At 56.2% G+C, this 23,326-nt stretch overlaps 1 protein-coding gene across 1 annotated transcript in view; it reads left to right on the top strand.

Moving 5' to 3' along the window:
* Positions 1-20,848, top strand: part of RNF43 (ring finger protein 43) — a 68,882-nt gene extending 48,034 nt beyond the window's left edge. The window contains exons 2-9 of the mRNA XM_054166979.1: positions 9,247-9,369; positions 14,350-14,424; positions 15,691-15,822; positions 16,335-16,436; positions 18,007-18,162; positions 18,649-18,751; positions 19,152-20,681; positions 20,796-20,848. Coding sequence (XP_054022954.1) covers positions 9,247-9,369; positions 14,350-14,424; positions 15,691-15,822; positions 16,335-16,436; positions 18,007-18,162; positions 18,649-18,751; positions 19,152-20,681; positions 20,796-20,848 — 2,274 coding nt within the window. The remainder of the gene's footprint in view (positions 1-9,246; positions 9,370-14,349; positions 14,425-15,690; positions 15,823-16,334; positions 16,437-18,006; positions 18,163-18,648; positions 18,752-19,151; positions 20,682-20,795) is intronic.
* The last annotated feature ends 2,478 nt before the right edge of the window (positions 20,849-23,326 follow it).

Below are 23,326 nucleotides of genomic sequence, written 5' to 3'. Positions count from 1 at the left end.
GCTTAGCCTGCAGAAGAGGAGGCTCAGGGGAGACCTTCTTGCTCTCTGCAACTCCCTGAAGGGAGGTTGTAGCCAGGTGGGGGTTGGTCTCTTCTCCCAGGCAGACAATCAGCACCAGAACAAGAGGACACAGTCTCAAGCTGTGCCAGGGGAGGTTTTAGGTTCTCTTCACAGAAAGAGAGATTGGCCATTGGGATGTGCTGCCCAGAGAGGTGGTGGAGTCCCCATCCCTGGAGGTGTTTAGGAAGAGCCTGGATGAGGCACTTGGTGCCATGGTTTAGTTGATCAGATGGTGTTGGGTGAGAGGTTGGACTTGATCTCTGAGGTCTTTTCCAGCCTGGTTTATGCTCTCTTGTTCTATTCTTGAGATCCAAAGGAAACAGATGTCCATACAGATATCACCCAGGGGTAATATCTCAACATACCTCAACATCTTTATTGTAGTGAGGACCCCAAATCTGACCCCAGTATTTGAGGTGTGGCCCCACCAGTGCCCAGCACAGATCAGCAATCCCTGCCCTGCTCCTGCTGGCCACACCACTGCTGATCCAGGCCAGCATGCTGGTGGCCTGCTTGGCCACCTGGCTGCACACTGCCTTGTCTTAGTCTGGAGATTAGGAAGAAACTCTTGACAGTGAGGGTGGGGAGACAGTGGCTCAGATTGCTCAGGGAGGCTGTGGATGTCCTCTCCCTGGAAGTATTCAAAGCCAGGCTGGAAGGGGCCTTGAGCAACCTGGGCTAGTGGAAGGTGTCCCTGCCCATGGCAAGGTGTTGGAACTATTTCTTTCAGGGTCATTCCAACCCAACCCAATCTATGAGCAGTATCTCAGCATGGCAGAGGTTGGAAGGGACCTCTGCAGCTCAACCAGTCCAACCCCTCTGCTAAAGCAGGGTCACCCTGAGTGAATCACTCAGGAACATGCCTCATCTGAATCAGTTTGCTGCAGCCTAAGCCTGGTAATCCACAGAAAAGAGACCATTCACTTCTTTTTTCCCCCCTTACAAGCATCACTGAAACATTTCTGTTCCCCTTTCTGTTCACAAAAGAGTCTTTAGGGACAGGAGCCGAGAAAGGACACAGAGAAACAAAGTCCCTGGCAGCCTCAGTTTTCTCTGTAAGGGAACTCAGAGCATTTCACACCCTTCCTTCATGGGAGATGAATGAGTCAAAAGGATTTATGTGGTCTGAAGTGGCAGTAAAAATTTTATAACCAACCAGTAAGGTTGCCATGGAAAAGAGAGGAAGAGGACAGGACCAGGGGGTGCTCCCCAAAGAGCTCCAGAGGAATCATGGCCTGAACTGGTGAACTGTTGACACCAACATGTAACTCATGGCTAAGCTGGCCACACTGGCAGAGAAACTGGGGAGAGCAAGCAGGAAGCTGAGTTTGAAGAGGCTGAGAGCAGTGCTGGGGATGGCAGATCAGTAACCATGACTGGCACAAGGGAAGGAAGGGAAGAACTAACAGCACTAAGGAAAAGGAGAGGGAAGCTTCACAAACCCTCCTAGGGGTTCCTCAAAGCAGTCAGCAAGTGTGGGAACAAAGGTAGTTCAGGTAATGCCATACAGTGGCATCTCCTGTTATCCTCCAAGGTGGAAGGGCACAGAATGTCACTCCCCAGGGTCACCTCTGACACCAAGCTCTACAGAGTGACCTGGCCAGGCTGGAGCAATGGGCTGAAGCCAGTTGTGAGAGATTCAGCAAGGCCAAGTGCCATGTCCTGCACTACAATCACAACCCCATGAGTGCTCCAGGCTGGAAGGCTGCATGGTGAAAAGGCATCTGGGGGTGATAGTCAACAGCAGCTGAAGACAAGCCAGTGTACTGTTCATAGATTGAGTTGGGTTGGAATGACCCTGAGAGAAATAGCTCCAACACCTTGCCATGGGCAGGGACACCTTCCACTAGCCCAGGTTGCTCAAGGCCCCTTCCAGCCTGGCTTTGAATACTTCCAGGGAGGGGACATCCACAACCTCCCTGGGCAACCTGAGCCAGTGTCTCCCCACCCTCACTGTCAAGAGTTTCTTCCTAATCTCCAGTCTAAGACAAGGCAGTGTGCAGCCAGGTGGCCAAGCAGGCCACCAGCATGCTGGCCTGGATCAGCAGTGGTGTGGCCAGCAGGAGCAGGGCAGGGATTGCTGATCTGTGCTGGGCACTGGTGGGGCCACACCTCAAATACTGGGGTCAGATTTGGGGTCCCCACTACAGTAAAGATGTTGAGGTGATGGAGGGTGCCCAGAGAAGGGCAATCAAGGGTCTGGAGAGCAGGGCTGGTGAGGAGCAGTTGAGGGAACTGGGGTGGAGAAAAGAGGCTGAGGGGAGACCTCATTGCTCTGTAGGACGCCCTGAAAGGAAGCTGGAGCCAGGTGGGGATCGGGCTCTTCAGTACTAGAATCACAGAATGGTTTGATTAGGAAGAGACCTTCAAGACCATCTAGTTCCAAGCCCCCTGCCATGGGCAGGGACACCTCCCACCAGCCCATGCTGCTCAAAGCCTCATCCAACCTGGCCTTGAACACCTCCAGAGAGGGGACAGCCACAAGCTCCCTGGGCAACCTGTTCCAGTGTCTCCCCAGCCTCACTGGAAAGAATTTCTTCCTGATCTCCAGTCTAAATCTGCCCTCCTCAAGCTTCAATCCCTTCCCCCTTGTCCTATCACTCCCAGCCCTTGTGAAAAGTCCCTCCCCAGCTTTCTTGTAGGCTCCTTTCAGGTCCTTTCTGGTGTTGAGGAGAGGGCAGGTCTGGAGTGGGTGAGGAGTGTCCCTTTTTGAAGGTCTCAAAAACAGGTTGAGCAAGTGTCTCTGAGGAATGCTTTAGGTCTGGCTGATCCTGCCTTGGGGCAGCCAAGTGGGTAGGTGACCTCTCAGGGTCATCTTGATTTTGCTGCTGTTCTATAAATGAAGCCCCCAAGTGAGAATGGAGCAGCTCCCCATGCCTGCCTTTCCCCAGCACCTTTCCATGTCCCCTGTGTTTCTGCTGAGGAGCTCCTGGGAGTGCTGCTGGCATGGTGGGAGGGACAGGGTGGTGTGAAGATAGAGGCTGCAGCAGGGATAGCGTTGGGAAGGTGGCAAGGACGAGGTAGAAAAGAGAAGTGCAGGGCTTTAGGAGAGGTGTGGTGTGAAGGGGAAAGGTAGGAAAGAAAGAGAAGCTACAGGCTGAGGAAACAGGTGACAAAAAGAAGTGGTGGCATGCACACAGGGGTGGGAAGGGGTTGCTGTGTCCTGGTGAGGGATGTGAGACAGGGGCAGATGGGGTGACCAAGCCAGCCAGTTCACAGGCCTGGCTGACAGGGTCTTACAGGGCCAGGCCATGGGCAGAGCTGGCAGGGCTGAGTCACCCAACACCAGGGCCAGAGCTCTGATGTGGCTTCAAGCAGGGAAGGCCCAGGTGGAGCAGCACTGTGGGGTCAGTCTGGAGAAGAGAAGGCTCAGAGGTGACCTCATTGTGGCCTTCCAGGATCTGAAGGGGGCTACAAGAAGGCTGGGGAGGGACTTCTCAGGATCTCAGGGAGTGATAGGACCAGGGGGAATGGAATGAAGCTGGAGGTGGGGAGATTGAGGCTGGAGGTGAGGAGGAAGTTCTTCCCCATGAGAGTGGTGAAGCCCTGGAATGGGTTGTCCAGGGAGGTGGTTGAGGCCCCAGCCCTGGAGGTGTTTAAGCCCAGGCTGGATGAGGCTCTGGCCAGCCTGATCTAGTGTGGGGTGTCCCTGCCCATGGCAGGGGGGTTGGAACTAGCTGATCCTTGTGGTCCCTTCCAACCCTGCCTGATACTATGATACTATCCAGCATAACATCAGTAAAGGTCCTGCTGCTGGCCAGGAGCTCCTGGCAGCAGGGGGTCCTGGTTCAGCACTGTGGTGGGATTTAGGCAACGTCCACAAGACCTCTCTAATTGTGGATCTGGACACACCTTCTCTCTCCAGGGACTGGATTTTGTCTTCAAGGGGCTTTCTGGGAGAAGAAATGACTTCTGGGTTGTGGCAGCTGCTGCCACAGAGGTGCCCACACCAGCAGAGTGGCTGCAGGACCCCTTCACTCGTGCCATCAGTGAGCCTGTCTGCAGCCAGGGATCTGGTGTCAGAGGGAGTCAGACACCAAGATAGGATGAGGGGCAATGGGCACAAACAGGAGCACAGGAAGTTCTGCCTCAACATGGGGAAAACCTTTACTGTGAGGGTGCTGGAGCCCTGGAGCAGGCTGCCCAGAGAGGCTGTGGAGTCTCCTTCTCTGGAGACTTTCAAGCCCCCTCTGGATGTGTTGCTGTGTGACCTGCCCTGGGTGACCCTGCTTTGGCAGGGGGCTGGGCTGGCTGATCTCTGCAGGTCCTTTCCAACCCCTACCTTTCCATGACTCTATGATTCTGTTAGGATCCTGACTCTGCAGCCAGGGGCTCCTCTTGGGGCATGAGTGCTCTGCACTAAGGAATCCCATAACATTTGGGTCTCTGCATCATTCCTGGGTTAGTTTTCAAGTCTCCTCTTGTCCCATGAGCAGGATGTGCAGCCGTGGTGGCTCACTCACAGCGCGAGGGGCAGGGGCAGTGGAGGTGCCAGGAAATCCTGTTGTGGGATGGAGACAGTGAGAGGCTTTGCTGCTGCTGCTGCTGCTGCTTGAGGAGTTGCCTGTGTGGCACCCAGTGGGAAGAGAGGGTGGGAGGGAAGAGGGGGCTGAGGTGGTCTGGAGCAGAGCTGAGTGGAGCATGTCACTTGGGCGGACCACACGTGTGTCCCTTGCATGAAGAAGAATCCTCTCAAGCTGAGGAATGCACCTGGGCTCTCAGCCTCCAGAGGTGACAAGTGTCTGAGCAGGGACAATCTGAGAAGGACATTGAGAGACTTGAAGGTGTCCAGAGAAGGGCAACAAAGCTGGGGAGGGGTCTGGAGCACAGCCCTGTGAGGAGAGGCTGAGGGAGCTGGGGTTGCTTAGCCTGGAGAAGAGGAGGCTCAGGGGAGACCTTCTTGCTCTCTGCAACTCCCTGAAGGGAGGTTGGAGCCAGGTGGGGGTTGGTCTCTTCTCCCAGGCACCCAGCACCAGAACAAGAGGACACAGTCTCAAGCTGTGCCAGGGGAGGTTTAGGCTGGAGGTGAGCAGGATCACCTGGACTAGGTCACATAGGAACACATCCAGGTGGAGTTTGAATGTGTCCAGGGAAGCAGACTTGCACAGCCCCTCTGGGCAGCCTGTCACAGGGAGCCTGCTCCCTCCTGTCCCCCTGCCCCAGGACCATCAGAGCATCCCAAGCCATTGCCACCCAGGGTCAGACACAGCTCCGAGCAGTGCTGCAGCTGTGACTTCATCCCTGGGCTCCTGCAGGCTGAGGGAGCAGGCAGGTGAAGGCTGTGTGATGCTGGTTATCTGTGGGTGATTGGAGGCACCACAGGACACAGACACTGCAGTTCCTGGTCTGTGTTTTCCTGTGGCTGTTAAAGCAATCGATTCCCCCTGGGCAAACACACAGGGAATAAAAGAGGAGGCTCAGGGGAGACCTCATTGCTCTCCAGCTCCCTGAAGGGAGGTTGTAGCCAGGTGGGGGTTGGTCTCTTCTCCCAGGCAAGCAGCACCAGAACAAGAGGACACAGTCTCAAGCTGTGCCAGGGGAAGTTTAGGCTGGAGGTGAGGAGAAAGTTCTTCTCAGAGAGAGTTGTTAGCCATTGGAATGTGCTGCCCAGGGAGGTGGTGGAGTCCCCATCCCTGGAGGTGTTCCAGAGGGGAGTGGATGTGGCACTTGGAGCCATGGTTTAGTCATGAGGTCTGTGGTGACAGGTTGGACTTGATGATCTCTGAGGTCTCTTCCAACCTTGGTGATTCTGAAGGCCACCAGGCTCTGGGACACTTCCTTGCTGTGGTGCCCTTTTGGTGGCCATTTTTGGGAGCCTCCTCTGAACGCTCCCCAAGGTGTGTCAGGAATTGCTTCCCTGGGAGCCTGAGTTTCTGGAGTCAGTGGAGCTCGGCTTGGTACTTCTGCACTCATTCTAAGTGACTCAATTATACAGTATTTTGACCCTTTCCTTCTGCTGTCACTAGGGAGCATAGAGTCAGAGAATTGTTTGGGCTGGGAAAGCCCTCTAAGATCATGGAGTCCAACCATCAACCCAACACCACCATGGCCACTAAACCCTGTCCCAAAGTGCCATGGCCACAGGTTTCTTGAACACCTCCAAGGGTGGGGACTCCACCACCTCCCTGGGCAGCCTGTTCCAGTGCCTGACCACTCTTGCAGCAAAGACATTTTCCCTCATATCCAGCCTAAACCTCTCCTGGCACAATTTCAGGCCATTTCCTCTGGGTCTGCTAGAGAAAGCTGGATGAGGGAATGCCAAGGGCACGCAGAGGTTCTCCAGTGCTCAGCTACCCTGTGCAGGATCTTGAGGTGCAGCAGATTGTGTCTTAACACATCCTCATGGTGCCACCTCTTCCACCTTGGTCTCCCTGTTCAAGAAGGACAGGGATCTACTGGAGAGAGTCCAAGGGAGGACTACAAGGATGCTGAAGGGCCTGGAGCACTGCCTGGTGAGGAGAGGCTGAGAGCCCTGGGGCTGTTCAGTCTGGAGAGGAGAAGGCTGAGAGGGGATTTGATCAATGTCTATCAATATCTGAGGGCTGGGGGCAGGAGGGAGGGCACAGGCTTTGCTCAATTGCACTCTCGGATAGGACAAGGAGCAATGGATAGAAACTCCACCACAGGAGGTTCTACCTCAACATGAGGAAGAACTTCTTCCCTGTGAGGCTCCCAGAGCCCTGGAGCAGGCTGCCCAGAGAGGTTGTGGAGTCTCCTTCTCTGGAGCCTTTCCAGCCCCATCTGGATGTGTTCCTGTGTGACCTGGGCTGGATTCTCTGCTCCTGTTCTGGCAGAGGGGTTGGACTTGGAGATCTCCAGAGGTCCCTTCCAACCCCTACCCTCCTGGGAGCCTGTGATCCAAGCTCCTGGAGGTTAGGTGAGACTCCGGGCTTTGTGGTGTTCATGCCCGTAGGTGTTCCCTGGCTCCACAATGGAGGCAGTTTGCAGATGGCCGTGGTGGGGCTTGTTGGGTTTATTTCCGTCCGCACCATCTTAACCCGCTTCGATGGCTTTGTAGGACATGGTCCTGTTCTGTCGCCCGGGACTGCGGCCACCGGGAGAGGAGCGGCCCCGGAGCGGCTCCCCGGCGGCGGAGCTCAGCCCGGAGCGGGGCGCAGCCCGCAGCGGGGCCGGGAGGGGCAGGACCCGGCCAAGAGCCCCACCAAGTGGTGACAGCTACTGCTGCAGCCCCGGGGGCTTGCTCGGACCTCCGGGTGAGCCCGGCATCTCCGGGACACGCAGAGCAGGATGCTCCAACCGGCCGCTGGACCAGCTCCGGGCACACAGCCCCAGCCAGCTGTAGCGCTGTCTGCCCCAACCTCTCCAGCCGCAGGGGCTCCAACAGGCAGAGCTCTCCTCTCCAGGAGGGCTAACAAAAGACCTTTTGCTTCTCAAGTGAGTCGAGGTGCTGCTTGTCTCCATCAGCTTTTGAAAGCTTCCATGGCTGGCTGCACCTGAGCAAACTGCCCCCATGCCTTCACTGCTGGCAGTGAGGAACGGGCCTGGTGCAGCTCCTGAGGGACCTGGCTAAAACCAGCCCAAGATGTACTCCTTGAAGGACCTGGAGCTGTTTGGCCTGGAGAAGAGCAGGCTGAGATGGGATCTTCTCAGTGCTTGTCTCTGTCCCCAGCCCTGGTGACTCAACCCCATCCTATCTCAGCTCCCAGCTGCCAGCAGCTTGGCTCAGGCTGATGAACATCTCAGGGCTCACGGAGGATGTGGTTACCGGGATCTTTTCATCTCCCTTCTCATTCCTGGTCCTTCTCTACCTGCTTTCAGTTTTTCACTCCTTGCTTTGGCTTCTCCTCTGCTGACATATTGTAAAGTTGTTGAGTTTGGTTGCCAAGAAACAAGGAGTGCTGAATCCTTGAGGGCACCAGAAGACTGTTTTTGTTGTGGTCCCTTTGCCTTGCCCAGAGCATTGGCAGGGAGCAGTCTGGCTGCAGACAGAGTTCTGCACCCAAGGATGCTGGCAGGCCTTGCAGCACCAGGATCTTGGGATGATCAGCCCCCAAAGGCAAGGGCTGTGGCCTCGCAGGAGGCTCTGGCTTTGCTTATCATAGAATCAGAGAATGGTTTGGATGGGAAGAGACCTTAAAGATCATCCAGTTCCAATTCCCCTGCCGTGGGCAGAGACATATTCCACCAGACCAGGTAACTGGAACCCAGTCAGACCTGAGTGCAACCAGCAGTAGAGTAGCAACTCTGCCTTTCTCTGGACTATTTCCCTGATGGACCAAAACTTTACCACTGCTGTGTTTGCTGTGGTGTTGAGAGCCTCACTGGATGTAGCAGTGCTGGTGATGCTCACCACAGAGTATCCTACAGCCTCTGGACAAGTCACAGTATCACAGTATAACTAAGGTTGGAAGAGACCCCAAGGATCATCAAGTCCAACCTGTCACCACAGACCTCATGACTACTAAACCATGGCACCAAGTGCCACATCCAATCCCCTCTTGAACACCTCCAGGGATGGGGACTCCACCATCTCCCTGGGCAGCACATCCCAATGGCTAGCAACTCTCTCTGGGAAGAACTTTCTCCTCACCTCCAGCCTAAACCTCCCCTGGCACAGCTTGAGACTGTGTCCTCTTGTTCTGGTGCTGGGTGCCTGGGAGAAGAGACCAACCCCCACCTGGCTCCAACTTCCCTTCAAGGAGTTGGAGAGAGCAAGAAGGTCTCCCCTGAGCCTCCTCTTCTGCAGGCTAAGCAACCCCAGCTCCCTCAGCCTCTCCTCCCAGGGCTGTGCTCCAGACCCCTCCCCAGCTTTCTTGCCCTTCTCTGGACACCTTCAAGTGTCTCAATGTCCTTCCTAACCTGAGGAGCCCAGAACTGGACACAGGACTCAAGGTGTGGCCTAACCAGTGCTGAGCACAGGGCACAATGACCTCCCTGCTCCTGGTGGCCACACTATTCTTGATGCCATTGGCCTTCTTGGCCAGCTGGGCACACTGCTGCCTCATGTTCAGCTGCTGTCATCCAGTACCCCCAGGCCCCTTTCTGCCTGGCTGCTCTCCAGCCACTCTGGCCCCAGCCTGTAGCTCTGCCTGGGGTTGTTGTGGCCAAAGTGCAGCCCCTGGCACTTGGATTTGTTCAATGTCATCTTGTTGGACTCTGACCTTGAGCTATCCTTTGTGGTGCTGAGCCCCAGGATCTGAGTTTCCCTTTGCTTTTGTGCTGCAGTCCCACCCACTGTCCCTGTGCAACACCAGTGAGGATGAGCACACCGAGTCAGGCTTCATCACCATCGTCAAGCTGGAGCAGCCCGACCGCGACCCCAACCCCTGCCTGTCGCTGGCTAACAAGGTAGGTGCAAAACCGCCCCCAGGGGCCCCAGCCCATGGTGCAGGGAAGAGACAGAGCAGCAGGAGGCAGCAGGGTAGGAAAGAGCTGTTGGAAGGTAGAGAAATGGACAAAGCTAGAGCAGGGTCCTTGGCAGTCAGGGTCACATAATCACAGAATTGTCAGGTTGGAAGGGACCTCAAGGATCATCCTGCCCTGCCATGGGCAAGGACACCTCACACTAGCCCAGCTTCCTTACAGCTCCCTCCAGCCTGGCCTTAAAGACTTCCAGGGATGGGGCTTCCACCACCTCCCTGGGCAACCTGTGCCAGGTCCTTTGGGGAGACACTGTGCCAGCCACCCCCAGTACCCATCTCTCTGTATTCTTTGGGACCTACAGGAAGGCTGAGTAGGAGCTGTTGTAGAAGGGCTTTGTAGCACTAGAATGAGGGGAAATGGTTTGAAAGTGGAGCAGGGCAGCTTTAGGTTGGACATTTGGAGGAAGTTCTGCACAGTGAGAGTGGTGAAACACTGGAACAGGTTGCCTAGGGATGTGGTTGAGGCCACATCCCTGGAGACATTCAAGATCAGGCTTGATGTGGCCCTGGGCAGCCTTTCCTAGTTGGTGGTGTCCCTGCTGACTGCAGGGGGGTTGGACAAGATGACCTTTGAGGGCCCCTTCCAACCCAGTTCAATCTGTAAAGCCTGTTTGGGACAGCTCAGACCTTTCCCAATATCCCTGGCAGCCTCATGCCCTCCTGTTTTGCACACCAGCCTGTTGAGGGCTTTGGGCTTCCCTGTGTCCTCTATCCTGTAGGACAACATGGACACAGAAAACACTTCCTGTGGCCCTGTCTTTAGAAGGAATCACATTGTGCTGCTTCACTGGATGAGGCACGTGGAGAACCAGCTCTAAGCAGCCCAGACAGATGCAGACCAGACAAACTGGCAGTGAGCTATGGCTCTGTGACACTGGGGGGCACAGCTCTGTGACAGTGTGGGGCCATGGCTCTGTGACACTGGGGGGCACAGCTCTGTGACAGTGTGGGGCCATGACTGTGACAGTGTGGGGCCATGGCTCTGTGACACTGGGGGGCACAGGTCTGTGACACTGTGGGGCCATGACTGTGACAGTGTGGGGCCATGGCTCTGTGACACTGGGGGGCCATGACTGTGACAGTGTGGGGTCACAGCTCTGACACTGTGGGGCCATGACTGTGACAGTGTGGGGCCACAGCTCTGACAGTGTGGGGCCATGGCTCTGTGACAGTGTGGGGCCACAGCTCTGACAGTGTGGGGCCATGACTGTGACAGTGTGGGGCCACAGCTCTGACATTGTGGGGCCATGGCTCTGTGACAGTGTGGGGCCACAGCTCTGACAGTGTGGGGCCATGGCTCTGTGACAGTTTGGGGCCACTATCCACACTACACAGGGATGGGAGATCTCTGAGGTCTTCAGATCAAGTCTCCTGTGGAAGAGGTATTTTAGTGAGCAGCAGCTGCTGTGCCAAAAGCTGAGGTCACTGCCACAATAAGGAAGTCAGGTAGGAACGAGGGTCAGTCTAAGCCTTAACATCTTTGTGCCTCTGATAAAGCTGCATGGATAAGGCCAGCCTGAGCTTCTCCTTCAGAGGTTCACCACGTGCTTTTATTGTCTCTGCACTAAATGTTGTGCTGTTTTCCAGGAGCATAGCAAACAAAACTCCTTGTTTAGCTCTTCCTGGCTTTATCTTTCTTTATGTGCAGGTGGTGCCACATTTGTTTCTGCTTTCTGCTGGTAGTGACATGCTGGGATGGGGACAAGGTCCTTTTGTGTCCTCCCTGCAGCTTGGCTAAAGAAGGCAAGCAAGGCTTTTAGCAAGCAGTTGTTCCTGCACAGCAGGTTGTTTTTTCACAGAGGCTGTGACAACAGAAGCAAGGGAAGGGATGTGAGGCTCTGATGGATTTGCCACCTCTGGGCTGGTTCCCCCCATCTGCATGGGCAGCCAGGCAGCAGCACCTGTCCCTTTCTGGAACCAGGTGGAAACCTGAGGTTGGTTTGCTGCTGCTGTGGAGCTGATGCCAGCTGTTAGCAGAAGCCAGTGTGCTGGAGTTATTGACCTGCTGCCAGCTGTCCCACATCTGGGTGACAGCCTGGTCCCACCTGTCAGCGTTAGAGATGCACAAGGCTGGTGAGACAAAGAGTGAACCCAAGGGCTTCCAGTGCAGCTTGGGACAGTCCTGAGACTGAGGGCTGTGCAGGTGCACAGCTGTGGGTTCCAACTCTCCTGTGTCCATCCAGACATGACCTGACAGGACATCATAGTGGTCTGAGGTTGGTGGCAGCGGTAGCTGGTTTGGTCAGTGCAGCTACTGTGGAGGATCTTGAACAGGAGGAAGGAGCAGCTTCAAAGACTCATCTGCCATGTCATGAACCTAAAAGATTTAAAAGCTGGTTTGCTAGTTTTGTCCTTCATCTTGGAGTCTCTGATCACTGCCAGTGCCAGTGTGGTACTGAGCCCAGGGGTCAGCTGAGGAAGGCCTGCACAGGGAGGACAAGACATGGTGCATTGCTGCACTGTGCTCATCCTCACTAACCCTGGCCCCTTCTCTAAGACCACCAACCCCACCAAAGCAGTCCATCACCATGCTCATGACTTGACAAAGTGACAGGCAGGTCACTGGCCTTTACTCATCACTGCTTTGCCACCAGAGCCAAATCCAGCCCTGGGTGTTGAATCACAGAATCATAGGTTGGAAGGCACCTTTAAAGGTCTTTAGTTCAACCCTGCTGCAGTCAGCAGGGACATCTTCAACTCGAGCAGCTTGCTCAGAGTCCTGTCCAAGCTGGCCTGGAATGGTTCCAGGGATGGGACATCTACCACCATGAGTATGCTGGGGCAGCCTGAGGTCCAGCTGAACATGCCACTGGTTGCCATCCTGTCTGCAGGAAGTTCTGCTCCAAAATCTCACCCAGGGAGGCTCACAGCTTTTCTCTCCACACCAGGACTGCTTTAGCCATGAAATACAGACAGATGCTCCTTAAGCTGGCCACATCCATGGGCCCTGCCTTGTACCTTGATTCCTCCATCCCCCTGCAATTGCTGCCTGGCTGCTTCTCCAGAAGCCTCTGCCAAGCTCCTTCCTTCCAGCATCATACAGATCTCTTCCTCAAAATCCCTAGACAAGTTCTCCTCAAGGCCAGGGATGTAGCTGTGGGATGTGGCTGGTGCTTGCTGGAGCAGGAGCCTTGTTTTCCTGGCATGTGTTCCTTGTGGTAGAGCTTTGCATGTTGAACTGCAGTGCTCTATCAATGCTGATAAAAATAGCCATGTGCAAAGTGTTATCATAACCTCTGCTTCAGCTGTCAGGCAGCCAAGAGGTGCACACAGACAGCCCTGGCCAGGATAACTCCACCAGCCACCTACCCAGCACTCTCCTGCCTCTCCTCTCTTAAATTCTAGCCCTGCTTCAGCATCCAAAGCTAAAGCCAGTAGGGAAGGTGTTTGGTCTGTGAGGGGAGAGGAGGGCATGGAGAACAGCTCTGGAATCAATTTAACATGATTTCTTTGTCGTCCTGAGGCATCACTTGTCCTTCTTTTGGTGTATTTTTGTTTGCTGGGTGAACCACTGATTGCAAGTCTGCTTGACAGGCTGCTGAAACCTCCTAAATCATCCTGGAAACACATTTTTGCACCAAGAGTGTTTCAGTCCTCAAGGAAGGAGGTGAGCTGCGCCATGTGGCTGAAGAGATCCCACACACACTGGGGCTTCTTTGATCCCAGGCAGGACCCCAGGCTCTGAGCCCTGCCCCAAGCCTCTGATCTCACTTTTGCAGCTTCTCCCATCTGGTAGCCCAACCCTGAGTGTCAAATCCTATCAGCCTTCAAGCCCTGCCTCTGCGCTCTTCCCAGCCATCTGCACCTCCATTCACATCCTCATCCCTGTCCCCAGACCCACCTCTGTCACCCAGCTTCTCCCTGACGAGGTGCACGGAGGTGACCAGCACCTGGACTACTGCTCCCAGGGATGGGACCCTGAGCAAGGGCTGGAGCTGAACCTGTTCCGCCGCTGCTTGCGGTGCTGGGAATGCCCCTTCCCTGGGCTCAGCCGGCGCCTGCCTTTGATGGTGCAGCTGGGAAGCAGCAGCTCTGACCTCTGCCCCCCGAGCTGGGGTTGGCAGCGCTGTGGGCAAACTGCTGCAGCCGCTGCGGCAGCTCCCTGTTTGCACAGGACGCGCAGATCAAAGGGCCCCGCATGAGTAAGAGTGGCCCAGCCCTGCACTTTGTTCACCTTCCCGTCTCCCTTTCACAACAGCCTGCCTCTGCCTGCCTGGAGGGCTCCAAGGGCTTGGTGGGAGGACGTGGGTGACCCCACAAGGTCCTCCAGGCGGTGTGCTTTGACCTCAGCCAGGTGGTTTGGGTGGGTCTCAAAGCTGCCCTCCTTGGTGGGCTGGGAAACGCTGCCCTGCTCCTAGTCCTAGACCAGACCTGCAGCCCAGGCATCACCTGAGCTTCTCCCTGATAAGTGAGTGGAACAGGGACCAGGAGGAATGAAGTGTATGGGACAAGTCCAGAAACACCACCCAGCTGGGGCAGGCACAGTGAGGAGTGGGGACCTGCAGAGCTTTCTGCTCTCCTGGCATGGGAGGGTTGTGTAGTGGTCAGCAGGGCTAACAAGGCTGAAGATCCTTGCCTAGCAACTCCAGCTCTGAAGCAAAGGGGCACAGAGAGCTGGGGAGTTTGGTGGTTAGGTTTATGGGTTGCTGTGACTGCAAGGCCAGGAACTAATTTACCTCCAGAGCTACAGGGAGAAAGCAGCTCTGAAGGGCAGAGCTCCCCAGGGTGGCAAGCTCCAGCCAGAGCGGGCGCTGCGGCTCTGGCTCTCCAAGGTGTCACCTGTGTTCTCAATCCAAACAGCAGGTGCTTCTGCTGCTCTCTCCAGGGTGGCAGGTACATATCCAAATGGTAGCTGTCAGTTCAGAGGTACAAATTGTCCACTGAAGCTTGTGTTCTTTCTGGGCAGGCTAAGCTGGCCGGGGAGCGTGGAGCCCGCGCCATCCTCTTCGACATTACCGACGACGAAAGCGCTGCTGACCAGGTACAGACCTCGCTGATGCCATCAGCTAAACCGCAGCTTAAACCCCTGTCCCACCCCAAACATGCCCAGGGGAGACCCCACCAGCCACCAGCATGCAGTGGGAAGTCTCAGGAGCGTACTGCAGGCTTAGCTGTCACAGTGTGCTGTGTCCCAGCTCATCCATACTCCCAGAAGGGCTTTTCTCTTTTGCTCTTCTGTGGCACGTCCAGGTCTCTGCACAGCACAAGCAGGACAGCACCTTGTTGCTCTTCAAGGACACTGTCTGCTCAGCTAGAGTTTTTCTGGACACTTTTTGTCCAGTCCCAGGTTTCCCAATCCCCTCCCAGCCCTGCTGTACCTTAAGGGGAAGTTGGTTTCTTGAGTTTGCAAGGCAAAGTCACAGCCACCCTGCTGTGCTCTTGGTGATACTGCTGCAAATACAACATTGGTTTAGAGACTTAGTGTGAAATGGGCTGGAAAAGACCTTTAAGAGCATGGAGATATTCCACCAACACTGCTGTTATCTCTGGAAAGGAATTGGTTCTCCATCCCAGTCATCAAGGGATACTGGAAAGCATCCAGCATCATGAAGAGGGCAGAGAGGGGAGCTGGTGCTTGTGCTTATCAAAACTCTGGACTGACTCCTGCTTGCTGGATCTCATGGTTCTTTCATGCACTTGTAACTCAATTTCTGATGCCAGAGAAATGCAGCAGTGAGCACAGGCCCATGAGGTGATGCTGAGGTTGCTCAGTTGGAAGTTGTTAGTGGGTCAGATGGCCACCCTGATTCAGGTCAGTCTGGAGGAGAGAGCAGAGCTGGACACTTTCTGAGCCAGGCTGTGCCAGGCTGCCTGGCCTGTGGTGAAAAACTCTGTCCTGCAGGTGACAGAGGGAGGAGGGGGAGCACTGATGGGCCTCACAAGAAGAGAAGAGGAAGCATTTCTGCAGCAAAGGCAGCTCTCAGCTGCGCTGTTGACAGTTGCCACCTTGAAGAAGAGAGACCAAGAACTTTTGCACAGGGGCTTGAGAGAGGAGCACAAGAAACACTGAGCAGTGTCTAGTTGTGCATGAGGAGGCACCATCAGAGGAAATGAAGAAAGCCTTGCAGAAGAGTTGATGAAGGAGGAAGAGTTTCATCATAGAGGGATAGTGCAAGTCTGGGGGAGCAGGCGGGCTCTAAAGCGTGTGCAAGAAGCACTGGGAGGAAGCAGAGGTGCCTGGGGAGCTGGGAGAGTCTTTGTTTCAGGCTGTTCTGGACCATCTCTCACTGTGTTTGTTTCTTAACAGCTGAGGAAGCCCAGAGGTTTGAGTCAGCCTGTGGTTCTGATCAGGGGCCATGATGCTGAGCTGCTCATGGGCGTCGTGAACAAGAACAGAGAGGCCCACGTGAAGATAGAGGTCAAGGAGCCACCTGCTTGGGTGAGAGACACAGCATTCCCTTCTGGATCCTCCCTCCCAGCAACAGGACTTTCCCAGAGATGATGAGCTTTCCTCCCCAGGGAAGGGGAGCTGGGGAAACCCTCTAGTTTTCTGAAGGATTCCTCCAGCAGCTCCTCCATCCTCCTCCCTTGGGAGGAGCTGTCTCTGCAGCACTGCCATGACGTGCTGCCAACAAAGGCTCAGAAGCACTTTCAGCTTCTTCAGTTTCTTTTGCTCAGACATCACAAGTGAGGTGAAGGGATTCCCTCTTCAGGTGAGACCAAGCCTTGATTTTTTCACCTTGTGCTGCCTCAGACCATGGCTTCTAGGCAGCTGAGAGTCCATTCCTGCTGGAATGTGCAGGAAAGGCTGAGCCTTGTTCCTTTCACCGGTAAAAAGCAAGGAAGTAGAGTGTGGCCATGGATCAGGAGGAGTTGGAAACTCCCTTGCCTAGCCTCTAGTTCCCTCCCCATGCCACACTGGAGTAACCTCTTGCCTGTTTCTCCCCACAGCCAGACTATGATGTGTGGATTCTCCTCACGGTGGTCAGCACTGTGGTCGTCATCATTCTGATCTTTGTTGTCCGCACAAAGTGCCAACTGAACAGGACTCAGGTAGGAGCCTCCTGCAGCACAGGTGCCTGAGCAAACAGCAGAGCAGCACAGGCAGGGGCAGACACAGGCTGGGAGGGTAAAACTGCCTCTGGGTGAACTGAAGATGTGACCACCTGAGACAGAGGCAGTCCAGGGATGAGTGGAGTGATAGAATAGAATAGAGTGGAATGGAATGGAATGGAATGGAATGGAATGGAATGGAATGGAATGGAATGGAATGGAATGGAATGGAATGGAATTAACCAAGTTGGAAAAGACCTTTGAGATCATCAAGTCCAACCTATCACCCAACACCTCATGACTAACTAAACCATGGCACCAAGTGCCTCATCCAGGCTCTTCCTAAACACCTCCAGGGATGGGGACTCCACCACCTCCCTGGGCAGCACATCCCAATGGTCAGTCTCTCTCTCTGGGAATAATTTCTTCCTCACCTCCAGCCTAAACTTCCCCTGACACAGCTTGAGACTGTGTCCTCTTGTTCTGGTGCTCAGTGCCTGGGAGAAGAGACTAACCCCCACCTGGCTACAACCTCCCTTCAGGGAGTTGTAAAGAGCAAGGTCTCCCCTGAGCCTCCTCTTCTGCAGGCTAAGCAACCCCAGCTCCCTCAGCCTCTCCTCACAGGGCTGTGCTCCAGACCCCTCCCCAGCTTTGTTGCCCTTCTCTGGACACCTTCCAGCAGCTCAACATCCTTCCTAAACTGAGGGGCCCAGAACTGGACACAGGACTCCAGGTGTGGCCTAACCAGTGCCCCCAGTACCCCCAGGTCCCTTTCTGCCTGGCTGCTCTCAGCCACTCTGACCCCAGCCTGTAGCACTGCATGGGGTTGTTGTGGCCAGTGTGTAGATGTGTTCAATCTCATGCCCTTGGACTCTGCCCATCTGTGCAGCCTGAGATGGGCTGGCAGCACCCCTTGTGAAGTGGCCTTGCTGCCTTGCCACCCCACCAGCACTGCAGCCTGCAGTCCCAGCACCTTCCAGAGCTTGTCCTAGCACCCAGAGCTGCAGAGCTGTGCCACAGGCTCTTGGTTTCAACAGTGTGCTCTGTGCTGATAGAGGGTAGAAGGTTGAATGTTTTTAATAGACATGAACAAATTAAATAATCACAGAATCATAGAATGGTCTGGGGTGGATGGGACCTCCAAAGGTCATCCAACCCAACCCCCTCTGCAGTCAGCAGGGACCTCCTCACCTGGATCAGGCTGCCCAGAGCCCTGTCCAGCCTCACCTTGAATATCTCCAGGGATGGGGCCTCAACCACCTCCCTGGGCAACCTGTTGCAGAGTCAGATGTATTTCCAGATTTGAGAATGCCCCCTTTGTCCTGCAGAAAGACAAGCCTTTGAGGTTCAACACTTCAGCACTGCTGAGTGGTTTTGAATGTCCAATGCCAGATGTCTCCTGCTGGTGACAAATCCTCCGCTGGCTAAGTCAGCTTAGACAAAAAGTCCCCTCTAGAAATCAGTACTGCCCCCAAGCTCCTGACCATCCCACTTGGAAAATGGAAGGGCAATGAGAAGTATGGCAAGGTAAGGCTGAGCCTCTCCTTGAAGCCTCCTTCCTCCCTGGCAGGACTCCCTGCAGCAGCAGACCCTGCAGGCCATCGGGCAGCTGGCCACGCGCAGGTACCAGGCAAGGTGCCGGCAGGCGTCGCGGTGGGACTCAGCCAGCAGCTGCAGCTCTGCCCCTGTCTGTGCCATCTGCCTGGAGGAGTTCACTGATGGCCAGGTAAGCTGTGGGCATGGCTTCAGGCTAGGCATGGCTCTGGGAGCTGTGGTGGGAGCTGGCCAGTCTAGCAGGGGCGGGAGGCCCTTGGGATGTTTGGCACTGATGGAGGTCTGCTGCCCCTTGGTCAAAAAAAGACCTGCCCCTTCTCAAGCCACTTGCCTGGAGATTCAGATTCCTTGAAGACAGCTCTCCAGCTGTCACTGGAGGGTAAAACACCCATAAGATATCCATGTCAAAACAAGTGGGCAAAAGTGGAGTTTGCTTCTCCCAAGCCCTCAGCCTGAAACTCCGCTGATCCCAAGGGCTAGCAGCTCTCTGGATGCTCACTCCCTAGAGCTGCACACAGTGAGCAGAACCAGAGCTGCCAGGTTGCTGCAGGCCACTTCCCATCCTACAAGGCTCACTTCCATCAAGAAGAAGCCACCCAGGTCTTAGGTCATGGTTCCTCTTGCTTACACTGCTGCTCTTCTCTCCACCTCTCTCTAGGAACTGAGGATCATCTCGTGCTCCCATGAGTTTCACCGGGAGTGTGTTGACCCCTGGCTTCAGCAACACCACACATGTCCACTTTGCATGTTCAATATTCTTGGTAGGGCTCACACACAACATTTCCTGCCCAGGGATGGGGTTGGCTGCAGGAGCTATACCCAGGAGGTCCATGTGGCCTCAGGTGATGGATACAGTCAATGTATCACCAGGATCTGTGGGGGGGGGGTGGTGTGCATGGCAAGGGGGCCCTCTGTGTGTGCAGCTTGGGCTGGGACCTGCACCAAGAGGTTTGCAGTCCTGGGACCTGTGGGGAAGGGAAGTGGGCACTGAGGGTCAGGGCAGAGGGGAAGGTGCTGAGTGTGCAGGGATGGTTTGGTGGCGGCAGTGAGGAGTTGCAGGGCACAGGTGGGGCATGGTAGTGCAGTGGAAGTTTGCCAGTGCTGGGGCTCCTGCAGCTTGGCTGTGGGATGTGTGCTGGATGCTCCCTTCTCTGTCTACAGCCAGAGACTCGGTGGACCAGGCCACGGCCGCCGGTTCCAGGCTGGCCCCTCGGGACATGGAGCCTGGACGGCGACTCCACCTTTTCCGCCAGCACCCGGGACATGCCCTCTACCACCTCCCACACCCTTATCCTCAGAGGAACCTCAGGAGCTTTCCCCCGGAGCCAGCCCACGGCAACCCCTTCTTCCACTCTCCCGAGCTCTCCCAGCTGGATTTTGGCACCATCCACTACATGCCCTACAGGCCAGCCACCTCCCTGCTCGCCTGCGGCCACCCGGCCCCGCTGGCCCCGGGCTTGCTGGGCCAGCAGCATCCCAACCCCTCGGCGTGTGGGCAGACGCTGCCACCCCACAGGACTTGTTCTCTCCAGCCCCAGCCCCCCTGCCTGGGGCTGAAGGCGGCCCTGGCACAGAAGCAGCACCGTGCCCCCGCCCCGCGCCGGGGGGTGGGCCACGGGCACCAGCACAACAGCAGCGGCTCTGGGGAGAGCTACCTGACGGACCACAGCGGCTACCTGGCCGACGGGCCCGGCAGCGACTCCAGCTCGGGGCCCTGCCACGGCTCCTCCAGCGACTCCATGCTGAACTGCACGGACGTCAGCCTGCAGGGCATCCACGGCAGCTGCTCCACCTTCCGCAGCTCCCTCAGCAGCGACTACGACCCCTTCGTGTACTGCAGCTCCGAGGGACCCGCCACGGACAACGGCCAGGAGCAGCCCCGGCCGCACAGGGAGGCGCGGCCCAAGTCCCTGGACCTGATGGTGCCCGGGGGTGCTGCTCCAGCCAAGCCCCAGGTGCTCAGCCACGTCCACTACCACCACCACCAGCACCACCACTACAGAAGAGACGTGGAGTGTGCACCCGGGAGGGCTGGGCAGGGGCCTGGGCAGCGCAGATCCAGGTACTCTGGGGCCAGGGTTGGCTTCCACGGTGCCCGGACGCAAAAGAGGACCGAGAAAAGCCAGCACTGCCAGCAGCCTCTGGAGAGCAGCCCTGTGCTACAGGAGGCAGGTCCAGCAGGACAGCCAGCCTGTGCCCAGCGAGGTCGGGAGCCCCTCCACGCCCCCTCTGCTTCTCCAAACAGGTTGGACTTCAGCGGAGATGCCAACAGATGGTTGGGAGCAGCTGGCACATCCCCTGTCCCTCTGCCCCCAAGACACAGCTTACAGAGCCGTCACCACCGAAGGAAAAGAAAGTGTCCCCTGGAGCCCGACCCTGCGCTGCTGCCCGAGGACTCCGCCTCGCCCAGAGCCTGCGATGCTCACCTTCCTCAGGGGCATCCTGCCGGCTACCGCTGCTCTCCCGAAGCCCAGCCCCTGCTCCCCAGCGCCCCCCTGCCCTGCGGCTCAGGCTCTCGGCCGCTCTGGAAGTGCCTGGTGGCGCAGTCCAGCTCAGAGCTGAAAAGGCAGGAGGAGGGCTTGTCGGGCCGGGCGGGGAACCGCACGGCTCCTGCTGATTTCTCAGGGACGGGCACCCCCAGGCACAGTCTGAGTCTCCACCTGCACTGCCCATCCCAGCAGGGAGGTCAGGGTAAGTCTGGTGTTTGCCCCTTCTGGCAGCAAGCAGGTGAAGGGAGGGTGGTTTGCTGAAGGTTCTCTGGCTGCTGCTGTAGACCTGGTCCCTTCAGAGTGGGCTTCCCTGCAGGACCACTGACAACAGAAGTGCACCTGGCTGGAGATGATGGCCTGAACCGTTAGCAGGTCTCACAATGAGTGCAGCAAACCCTGCAGCCTTGTCCTGAGTGATGAGAAATGTGGTGGCTGTTTCTAACTAAACCTCTAGCAGCTGGAGTATCTCCCAAAGGAAGGGGTGGGACCACACATCTCAGTGTCCCTCCATCAGCCTGGGTGCCTTAGTGGCAGAGTCACTCTGGGTGAGGCTAACTGGGCTCTAGCTGGGCTAGCCAGCTGGAACTGATAAGGAAGGAGCTGTGCATGGCTGGCCTAAACCTACTGTCCCACAGCTTCAAACCATTCCCCTCTGTCCCATTGCTAGACACCCTTATGCAAAGTCCCTCTCCAGCCTTCCTGTAGGATCCCTTCAGAGGTTAATGAAAGTTACAGCATCAGAGTATCACCAAGGTTGGAAGAGACCTCAGAGATCATCAAGTCCAACCTGGCACCACAGACCTCATGACTGGACCATGGCACCAAGTGCCACATCCAATCCCCTCTTGAACCCCTCCAGGGATGGGGACTCCACCACCTCCCTGGGCAGCACATCCCAATGGTCAGCAACTCTCTCTGGGAAGAACTTTCTCTTTACCTCGAGCCTAAACCTCCCCTGGCACAGCTTGAGACTGTGTCCTCTTGTTCTGGTGCTGGTTGCTTGAGAGAAGAGACCAACCCCCACCTGGCTACAACCTCCCTTCAGGGAGCTGGAGAGAGCAATGAGGTCTCCCCTGAGCCTCCTCTGCTCCAGGCTAAGCAACCCCAGCTCCCTCAGCCTCTCCTCACAGGGCTGTGCTCCAGACCCCTCCCCAGCTTTGTTGCCCTTCTCTGGACACCTTCAAGTCTCTCAATGTCCTTCCTAAACTGAGGAGCCCAGAACTGGACACAGGACTCAAGGTGTGGCCTAAGCAGTGCTGAGCACAGGGCACAAGGACTTCCCTGCTCCTGCTGGCCACACTATTCCTAATGCAGGCCAGGATGCCATTGGCCTTCTTGGCTGCCTGGGCACACTGCAGGCTCATGTTCAGCCTACCATCAGCCAGCTCCCCCAGGTCCCTTTCTGCCTGGCAGCTCCCAGCCACTCCAACCCCAGCCTGTAGCTCTGCATGGGGTTGTTGTGGCCAAAGTGCAGCACCTGGCACTTGGATCTGTTGGGCCTTCTCTTGCTGGGAGAAGGAAGATGTGTTTGAGAAGAGGCTGTTTGAAGGGACCTGAGTGAGTTCAGCTCCCAGGCCTGGCTCTCAGGCTGCTCGGAAGCCTGCGAGTCAGCATGGGCAGGTGCTGGCTGCCTGCAGAGCCTGGCTCCCTTCCTCACCCTGCCACTGACTCACTGCAGGTCCCCGGGCAAATCCTTTTGATTTAGGTACCAAATACACATCCAGCTGCCTAATTTCTGTTAAAAGCTTGGCCTTAAACTCGTGACTCACCCTGCCCATTGTGCAGGGGAGATAATAACTTCCTCCCCATGCTCGTCTATCCAGCCCCACACCACACCCAGGCTGCCGGTGCTGGAGTGCCTGCTGAGGAGGCAGCAGGGAAGGGGAGGAGAGGGGGGAGGCTGGATGGGGGATGGAGCTGGCTGCCCGCGGCGCTGCAGGCTCCCAGACTCCCAGGAACACATTTTTTTTTCCCAGGCACAGGAGTGCCTGACGCTGCAGATAGGTGATGGGGAGGTTCCTCAGAGGGCCCCGAGGGGTGCTGCTGTGTGGAGAGATGAGGAAGCTGCAGTGTAGAGACGTCTGTCTCGCTTGCAGGCAGCTCTGAGTGCTGCTTGATGTGCCCTGGGTTGGAGGTGGTGGCGGGTGGGCAGTGATACTGCCAGGACACAGCCCTCCCTGAGTCACAGCAGGGGGACCTCCGCGTGGAAAGGGCCCTCCTGGCATGAGGGCAAGCTGCTCAGGAGTCGCCTTGAGCTCCCATGTCAAACTGCAACGGGGAGGACTCCCCAGGCCACCAGTGCAGGAGTCTGTGCACCTCAGGCAGGGTGCTGGGTGCTGCAGCGCCCAGGGCATCGCAAGGGTCTGTGCTGTGATGCCTCTGTCTCTTTGTAGATGGTCCCAGTGGCCCTCATCTGTGCCCACCATCAGGAGATGGTGTGATGGGGGAAGGCTGGCTGACACCCAGAGCCAGTGCCAGCATGCTTGGCCAAGCACAAACACCCTTCCTTCCCTCTTAGCTCCCCTTAGCAGGAGCTAGAAAGCTCAGTGTGTTGAAAGCAGTGTGACTCTGTGTCTGTTTGACTGCAGCAGCTTCTGTGGATCAGCCAGAGAGTCAGAATCTCCTTGTGAGACTGAGAAAGCAAATAGAAAGGAAAGAGTTAACTTCATTAGCAGCTGAGAACAGCTGAAGAGAGCTGGAGCTCACACAGGGCTCAGGCAGCAAAGCCATCGGGCTGAGAACGCAGCGGTTGACATAACACAACCACTGAGTTATAATCACATTGGGTCTTTGTCTTAGAAAGGGACTGAGCATAAACCAGCAGAGGAGAAGTGAAAAGAGCAAAGA

Source organism: Dryobates pubescens, chromosome 13 (assembly GCF_014839835.1).
Source record: "Dryobates pubescens isolate bDryPub1 chromosome 13, bDryPub1.pri, whole genome shotgun sequence".
NCBI lineage: Eukaryota > Metazoa > Chordata > Aves > Piciformes > Picidae > Dryobates > Dryobates pubescens.
The sequence above is the reverse complement of the archived record's forward strand: the minus strand, read 5'-3'. Positions and strand labels throughout refer to the sequence as shown.